General features: G+C 43.4%; 1 protein-coding gene across 3 annotated transcripts in view; it reads left to right on the forward strand.

The window, feature by feature from the left end:
• The window catches only part of Herpud2 (HERPUD family member 2), a 127,105-nt gene extending 121,133 nt beyond the window's left edge, over positions 1-5,972 (forward strand). For all 3 annotated transcript variants that reach the window (XM_021254593.2, XM_004840304.4, XM_087196419.1), the window contains 4 exons: positions 1,026-1,145; positions 3,554-3,868; positions 4,508-4,625; positions 5,098-5,972. In XM_021254593.2, coding sequence (XP_021110252.1) covers positions 1,026-1,145; positions 3,554-3,868; positions 4,508-4,625; positions 5,098-5,259 — 715 coding nt within the window. In that variant the 3' untranslated portion in view covers positions 5,260-5,972. The remainder of the gene's footprint in view (positions 1-1,025; positions 1,146-3,553; positions 3,869-4,507; positions 4,626-5,097) is intronic.
• The last annotated feature ends 3,062 nt before the right edge of the window (positions 5,973-9,034 follow it).

The raw sequence follows: 9,034 nt of genomic DNA on the forward strand, positions 1-9,034 counted from the left end.
CTACCACTGAGCTATACTCCCAGTTGCTTGCCTCTAAATTTTGACATCAAATATGTTGATTGCATTTATCTCTGCTTTCTTCTTTTGCTTATAAATTAGGAAAGTCTTTCTCTCTCCAGAGTTTCTTGGTGAGCTCTCACCTTGCAAGCACTTCTAAATTACTGTCAAGCATTTATGTGAACAATTTTCAGGGCATAAAATTGCAGTTCATGAATTTAAAGTATTCACTCTGGATAGACCAAACTAATATCAGCCCAAGATAAAAATTAAGTAATGAGAGGAAAAGGAGAGTTATTAGCAAATGCATAAATTCTACAATTGCTCGTGTGTGTAACCTATGGTCGGCCTGAGGTCCGTGAGTCCTCCAGATCTTGCCACTGTCCACTCTGGAGTCGTGTTCTGAGTTAGGGGCGGGGAGGAAAAAGTGAAACCAGCTAACAGTTCCTGAATGCAGAGTAACAACCCCCAGAGGAGAGTCTATTATTAGCTCCATTTTAGAGATGGGAAACAGGCATTAGGAATACCATGTGATCGTCCACAAGTTTCGCTGAATTAATAGAGTTTCAGCCTACTTTAAAAATATATGTGTAAAGATGTTTTGCAGTTTTTGTAATTTTAAAAATTTTACAACTAACTAGTGTCTATATTTTTAAAGGTATTTTATTACTAAATACTGTATAAAACACCATTGGCTAGTTCCCCCATTAAAATATTTTGTCATGAAGTGTACTTTAGAGCTTTGGTTCATAACAGTTATTTAAAATGAAAGTAGTTTTGGGTTTCTTGCTGAAATGAGAAGATAACAAATGTTCAGGCTTGCCACACGTTTTATGGGTGACTTGGACTCAGGGTCACCTTATGTAACATATACTGTTTTATTTGAAAAAAATTAAGTATTTTTCTTTCCTGTAAGATTGAAAACATGTTATGAACGACTGAGTTGTATTTCAGAAAGAAAAAGCTGGATAAACACTTCTAACTTGAGAAACACTAACACCCCTCATCTCTTTCCTCCTTCACCGCAGGAACGTGGAGCACCAGTTTCCCGGACAAGCTGCAGTGCCTGCGCCCGCATACCCAGCACTCAGCCCGCTGCAGATGCTGTGGTGGCAGCAGGTGTATGCCCAGCAATACTACCTGCAATAGTGAGTTCTCCTGATGAGCCGTGGGCTTCACTTCATCTCCCTGGGATTGACTTGATTTTCTTCTTCAGCTCAAGTAACTTGATGTGGGATTTCATTTGCTGACATATTTAGTTAGTTACTTAAAATTATTATGAGAGAATTTGCAAACATCTCAGCAGCCAACTTGATTTTAAATTATTTGGCACTTGCATTTCATGTCAGTTAAACCTGCTCCTTGCTCCTCCCTCTCACCCCTAGTGAAATTTAGCAGTATTAAGATGCTTGCTTTAATAGTAACATTTTATAAATTGAAGGGAAGATGGAGCATTTCACTGGAGGCCAGCACATCTGCACAGGGAGATAGAAAGTCACCTGAGGCAGGTATAGAGAGTCACGTCAGGAGGCTGCACCTTGTGTAGGGCAGGTGTGCAGTGTGCTTCCTGCACTCAGCCTCAGCGCTGAGCGCGGCCGCCCAGCCTTGTGCTTCGGGACTCCCTGGCACTCAGTCCACAGTGACTGGCTTCTCTTTCTGTTCTTCAGTGTCTCCCTCTCCCTGTCTGTGATTCTGTTTCCTGCTCGTCCTTTTTTCCTCATGAGGCTTTTTGTGTCTTTTGATAGCCCATTTCCCTTCTTTTCAGTAGTTAGCATTTCTTGCTCAGGGTAACAGTTGTTTGTGTGCTTACTGTAGGCCCAGGGCACTTGTGTCAGCAGGGAAGAAGACAGGACTTGGTCCTGGGCCAGTCCACTTGGATTTCTGTCTTCAGTGGCCTTAGTTGTTGTTCTGTGTGGATATTGCCCAGTTCTTTACCTCCTGTGCTTCATCTTGGGTCCCTGCTTAGCTGATGGAAGTTTCCATAGGGAAATTAGCCATTACTCCAAATTCAGTATGCCTGAAACTTGGCTCTGTCATTCTCTGAAGCACTGTCTCTATTCTTCATTCTCATGTGAGCTCGACCTTAAGTAGCCTGGCTTCTGGGCTTTGCTGTTGAGACCCAGGAACTCCTAAAGATGAGATACTGGAGCTTCTGTCCTTCCTCTGCATTCTACTTCCAGAATTTTACCTAGATCATTTCTTATTTTAAATCTACTTTAATAGCTCTTTCTCCTTATAGGCTCTTTGCAGTATTTCCTTATCCCACTGCCAGGTTAACTCCCATGACACATAATTGGATGTCTGCTGGCCCCCTTGCCCAGTGCGAAATCTGTGTCCTTATCTTTCCTGCAGTCCTTCCCCCATGAAGGTAACTTGCATTATGAATCTCATGTCCTAATGCTGTGTCTTACAAGCCTGTGGCTCCAAGTAGGCTGCTTGTACCTTAAAGGTTGCCATGGTAACAGCCATCATTTGTGTGACTACTTAGTGCTCATTACTGGCCGGATGCTTTACACCCTTTGTCTCATTTATAAACCTTATGAGAACTACATAAGTGAAGCTTACTGTAGCTTACCTCTAAATCACATAATCTTATGTACATCGTTCAACCTCTAAGCATTAGGTTCTCACCTTTAAAATACTAACTCAGCTGTGTGTCAGAATACCCATGCAGTAGGAAGTGTTTTGGAAACCAGAAAGCCCAATAGGGATACAAGATATTAGCACACTGGCCTGAAGAGGCATTTGTAGCCTGGGAAGCACTTACTTAATTTTCATTTGCTATCTCAATTATCAGCCATTTATTGTAGAAAAACATAAACTTACAACAAAATAGACAGAATAAAAAAAAGATCCCTGTGCTCTTATCACCTAGCTGTGGCATTTATAAAATCATGTCTCTTATTCTACAGCTTTCCCCTTTCCACTGGATAATTCAAAAGCGAATCCCATCTATATTATCATTGTACTGAGCACTTCTTACCAGGAAATTCTTCCTGAGTTTTAGGAGATGACATTATAAACGTACTTTAGGACCACAGCTCTTCCAGAGTTGGCAAGAACCAGTGATTCTCAGATAGAACTCACAAAAATAGGATTGGGTCCGAGGGGTTATTGTCTGAGATGTGTTTAGTATTTTCAAATACTAGCACAAATCATGTATCACTAACCATAGATACAGGGAATAATTACTAATACACATTTTTTATATAAATCTTTCAAAACATTTGGGTCTGAGGGAGAGTTGGTGGCTTGAAGGTATTCACCCCAGGTAGAATAACAAAAGGTAATCATGGCGGAAGATCTAGACACACCGCGTGCTTCTGTGGAGTTAGTGGAAGAGGGCAGAGTGGTGTCCTGGCTGTCCGTGTAGCTCCCTCTTGTGAGCTGCCAGACTGGGCTCTTCTCTTCCACTGGAATTTGTGCTCGCCTGAGAAACATAATGCGGGAGTTGGGATTTTTCACATTAGATTCATGAAAAGTACCTGACTCCCTAGGAAGTGTTAACAAAGACAGTGTGGTAAAGGTTTTCTTTTTTCTTTGGTGACAATTTCAGTCAAGCTGCGGTCTCAGCACAGGCCACATCGGGTGCCAGCCCAGCCCAGCCTCCCGCATCACAGCCTTTAAATGTGGCCCATGTTCCCGGAGAGGAGCCCCCACAAGCCCCAAACCTGGAAAACCGAGCGGCAAACGAGAATGTTCCCATGAACGCCCAGGGCGGCCCCGCGCTCAATGAGGATGACTTCAACCGAGACTGGCTGGACTGGGTGTACACGTTTTCCCGGGCTGCCATCCTCCTCAGCATCGTGTACTTCTACTCCTCCTTCAGCCGCTTCGTGATGGTGATGGGAGCCATGCTGCTAATATATTTGTGAGTGGTGTTTGCTCCCTTCTTGTGGTTTCTGTTAGTGACTTTGTGAGATGGTCAGGCACAGATTCAGTCATGGTGTGGGTGCCAAGGGAAGGGTTGAGTGCTGGGCTTCCATATCTGGCAGGATTCTGATTCCAGAAGCAGTGTAGGTTATATTGAAGAAGAGTGATTATCAGAATTGTTTAGAAGCAGAGTTTTTGTTTAGTGTGTTTTATAGAAATGATTAATTCAATGAGAAAGGGTTTTTCAGTTATTTAGAACTTGAAGAAAAACTCAGTGTACTCCTGCATAAGAATGCCCCTTTTAATGATAATTACCATTAGTAATTAGATCATACCTAATACAGTTGTACTTTTTTCACAAAACTGATTCTTCTCTTGCCTTACCTTCTCTCCAAGGGATAAAAGTCATCTAGCTGTGTTTGAGTTTGAAAAATACAAAAATAAAAAATCTTGTGACTCCTGATAGGTCTTAATATCTAACAGAGCCAGTTAAGTACATGATAGGCTTCTAAATTTGAATTGGCTTTTGTTTTCCTGTCATTGCTTTGAGCAAGGTGGTTTGTTTTCTCTTGTAGAACATGAATGTATTACAGTGTTAGAATAAAAAAATCACCACTTGTCTTCTTTTTCTGAACAGACATCAAGCTGGATGGTTTCCCTTTAGGCAAGAAGGAGGTCAGCAGCGGGGTCCCAACAACAATGTAGAAATTAACCATGATGGGCAACATGCAAACAATGTAGAACTTGAAGAAATGGTATGTTATTGAAGGTTTTATAGATGTCAAAAACTACAGATTTTTTTCTTAGCACTGTATGGGACTGGCATGATAAAAGACTCTTGGATGTTCTCACGTATTTATAGAATGGCAGGTGAAGAAAGCTAACATACCAATTTTGGTGGTTTCATCTGGGAGAACTTAGACAATAATACTGAGTTACTATAGAGTTAAATGGGAACGGATTAACATTCCTTCTGAATACAGCCCAGAAAGAAATTTATGCACATGGTGAGAGTTTGTTGTGTTACATTGGCAGTTTTCATGTTTAAACTTGCGCATCCAGTTACCAGTTTTGAATGTCACAAAGATTTGCAGTGACCACTTGTCTGCCGCTCACTACATGCTCTTACCCCCTCTTATCATAAAGAACTTAGCTGTGTCCTTTTCTCCTGTGAGTTGACGTGTGCGCTGCAGTTTGCTCAGGGGTGTTTCTCGTTTTGTTTGGCAGGAACGCCTGATGGATGACGGGCTGGAAGACGAGAGCGGACAAGATGCAGGGGAAGGCAGCAGCACAGTCCAGAGGCCGGGACTGATGGCCTCAGCCTGGTCTTTTGTTACCACCTTCTTCACTTCTCTGATACCAGAGGGGCCTCCCCAGGCTGCCAATTAGACCTGAGAACCGTGCCAACCGCAGAGGGCCTGACTGTTAGGAAAGGGGTTTAAATAACAGTGCAGTTTCAAAAAAATGTGTAACTTTCTTTTGATCATGATATACAGAGGTGTCCTATTCTTTAAGCCTCTCATGCATATGAGTGTTTTAAGCACAAATGGACTACTAAATGTGTGATTTTTTTTTTTAAAGATCCTAACAATATAGCATAACAGTATCAGTCTTCCAGGTTTTATTCATTTAAATTATGTAAAGGATACCCAGACAGACCTATTTGTGTGTGTCTTATTTCTTTAAAGAGCTGCTCCACCTATAAATGTCTATAGCTAGTAGCCCAGCCCTTTAATGTGTAATTTGAATAAATATATCTATTTTCTGTGAATTATCCTGAAAGTTTTAAACAGAATGACCTCACAGTTTTTAATAAAGAATATTATTTACCTAAAATGTGCTAGTAGCATCTTGCCCAGCCATAAAGCAATAAACTTCTCAATAATTTTAATTTTGACATTTGAGTAAATGGTGGATACTTTCCATTTTAAGGGCATGTATTCCATCAGTTTGAATTAGAACCTTAACAGAAAAAAAGGCAGCTCTTCAGTGGAATTAACAGGGGCACAAAATGTTTGATACAGGCAGTACTTTTATAAAATATGCTGGAAATTGCTCCCTGTCATTTTTTAAATAAAAAGTCAATTATGAATTATGGTAAACAGTCTTATGGGATATTTGCTCAAATTCTTCAGTAACAGTACCTACTTACATGCAAGAATTTAATGTAAGTTTCAGTCACTGTTTAGAAGGTTGCTGGTCTTCAAGGTGGTTTTCACCTTCTTCCCTTCCTGGTGGTATCCCTTAGTTCATAGGGAATCTCTACACCAGAGTTTTAGGGCGAAAGCTCTGGATCCCAGCAGGCCAGGGCAGTGGGGTGATGGCGGTGGTGTCCAGAAGACCAGGCTGGGCCACCTGCCCTAAAACTCCAGTCAGGGGTGAAGGGCAGGAAGAGAGCTTTAATCAGTGCGGCCACACTGGGAAGAACAGTTAAAGGGGCTTGAGATCTGTCTTGGGGAGCTGCAGAAGTTTTGGTTGTATAGGAAAGCAGAAGAAAAGCAAGGGCTGGGGTTTGCCTAGCTGGTGAAGCTGGCTAACTCAGGACTGGTTCTGTTGAAACAGGAGATGAAATATGAAAATATTGTATCTCCCAACCTCTTAGATGTCTGATATGGCGAGTTCGTGTTCTCTAAAAATCAAAGCATGAATTCTAGGAACAACAGAGAAAAATATTTATGGAGGGGGGGAAGCTCCTGAGGGGCAGGAGGGGTCCCGATTGGGTACCCAGAGACCCCACTTTACAGGGAAGTTTTAGAGAGCAAAACTCATGAGGGTACAATGTGGGTTACAGCTATGATCAACCAATAAGGTTACAAGTAGTTGCTTAGGTAATAGTGATCCAGCGGGGAAGGAAGCAAGTCACCTAGCAAGAGTACATGGAAAGAACAAAAAACTTCTCAGGTAGGTGATGGATCTGGGGGTCTTGGTCGCCCAGTGAGGTCTGTGTAGACTTTACTAGACCGGGTGTTATCACTTGTCTCATCCCTTGCAGGGGGCTATAAAAGAGTATGCGATCTTTCCAGCAAAGTACTAGATGTCCCCAGTGCATGCAGAGTTATTCAGACTCACCCTGTTGTCCTTAGATTAAAGGGTGATTAACATGGTTCACAGAGTTGGGGAAGGTCTGGCCCTTCTCTCCGTCTCCCTCTCCCTCCCTTTCCCTCTCCTCCCTCCCCCTCTTCTTCTTCCTCCCCCTCTCCTCCATCCCCCTTCTCTGCTAAGAACATCCTCCCTTCCTTCTTTGTCTCATTAGCACTAATCATTCAGCAGATCTCTGCATAATTGCCAGTTCTTTGTCTTAGGGAAGTTTTTTCCTAGAAGCTTGATTTACTTCTTTGCATTTAATACCATTGTATTTTACATTTGTTTCCTTACTTGTTTACTCACAATATATGAGCACTTTGAGTTGGAGGAACATATTTATGCTTATTGTTCCCTTTTCAGTTCTAGAAGAGTGCCTGGAATTTTAACTTAGTACCGAATGAGTTCAAGAGGCTGTCGTTGCATGTGTGAGAGTTACCTTTCAGGATGTTCACTGCTGCTTGCAAGTGGGAGAAATTGGAACTGGCAGGTGTTCACCAGAGTGAGGACATCTGAACCCTGTTGGGTCCTCCATGACGGATGGCTTGTCTCAGGGCTGGTGCAATCAGTGCATCCAGAGAGGGTCTAGATTTTGATCTTCAAAGTAAATAAACCAGAAATGCTCCATGGGTCATTAGATCCTACTTAAGGCAGGGACAAGGTGGTGGTGGTGGGGAGAATGCAGAGAAAACTATGAACTGATCAGAAATAATTATGGACTAGAGAAGTGGAGCTGTGGAATTTATATGGGGGTGGTATTTTAGGGGGCAGTACTCCAAAGGAATGAGCAGCCCCCTGCTTCCCATCCACAGGCATTATACTCCCAGCCCTTTTTTATTTTGAAACAGGGTCTCATTAAGTCTCTTTAAGTTGCCCAGGCTGGGCTTGAACTTGCAATCCTCCTGTCAGCCTCCCACAGTGCTGGGATTACAGACCCATGCCACATCCCTGGCTTGAGATTAGATTCTTCCAGTTAGAGAAAAGCCCATGTTTGGAGACCCCATTGTCCAGTCCCATGGCAGTTTCTGATTGGTACATCAACTTTCTGTAGTCCGTTGTAAGACTCCACAGCCTGCTGCACCCATAATGGTGGCACTGGATCTGCAAACCTGGGCCAGGCTCTGGCACGTCCTGTTCTCAACTGTCATGCCATTTGGGAGGCCCAGTGTGGCCAGTGGCCTCATCTCTGCAAGTGACAGTGCCAGCACTGCACACTTGAACTGCAACCTGGGAATGGGACAGAAGCCCGCTGCGTGTTGGGCACAGATCGTGTGCGTCTATCCCCCTTCTCACACATGAGTGAGGGTTCGAGTCTCCCAACATAAACACGTCAGGCATTTAAACCAAACCTGTAAGACCGGAGAGAAGCTGGCGAGAATGCTTCTTGAATGCAGGTGCAATGGAGCAATGTAAGCCTTTTAGTAAAATGTACTGTGGAATCTGACAAAAAGCTTTTCCTTATGAAGAGAACACGGTAATCACTCAGGGTCCCTGTTTCAGAGTCCGGGGCTTCTTTGCTGGCCAGGACTCTCAGTGAGGGGGCAGTAAGGCTTTGGCCAGCAGATCTCTCCATCCAGAGTGAGCCCTGAAGGTCACCGCTGAGCCCCCAGTGTGGCCAAGGACCCAACCCAGGGGACCGGTTTCATCTTGTCCACACTCACTTCCTGATCCTACTGCTAAGTTCTGACTCTTCCTCCAGCTGATCTGCTTTCCAAAATAAGCATGCTCTGCTCATATGGGCCACTAATCACTTTCTGCACTGAGTATCTCAAAGCCACAGGAGGAGCAAGTGCAGCCTGGTGCCTTGTGAAGGGCCCTCACCATAAGTCACCACCCCTCATGGAGGGTGCAGGAAAGCCATCCTATCCAGTTACACAGCGCTGCGAATGATCAACTCAGATGCTTTCAAACTCTCATCTCGCCAGTGTTTGAACATTGCTGTGTATAAAGGGCTGTCCTGCATTTGAAAAAGTTTTGAAGGACAACTCATGGGAGGTATGTACCACTGTTACTTCCAGTTTCCAAACAACACCAAGATTAAACAGTGTGCCTGAAGCAACACAGTTGGGTCCTAACACAACTG

The sequence above is a fragment of the Heterocephalus glaber genome, unplaced genomic scaffold (assembly GCF_053883595.1).
Source record: "Heterocephalus glaber isolate CG9 unplaced genomic scaffold, H.glaber_assembly_v1.0 deba00001610, whole genome shotgun sequence".
Lineage (NCBI taxonomy): Eukaryota > Metazoa > Chordata > Mammalia > Rodentia > Bathyergidae > Heterocephalus > Heterocephalus glaber.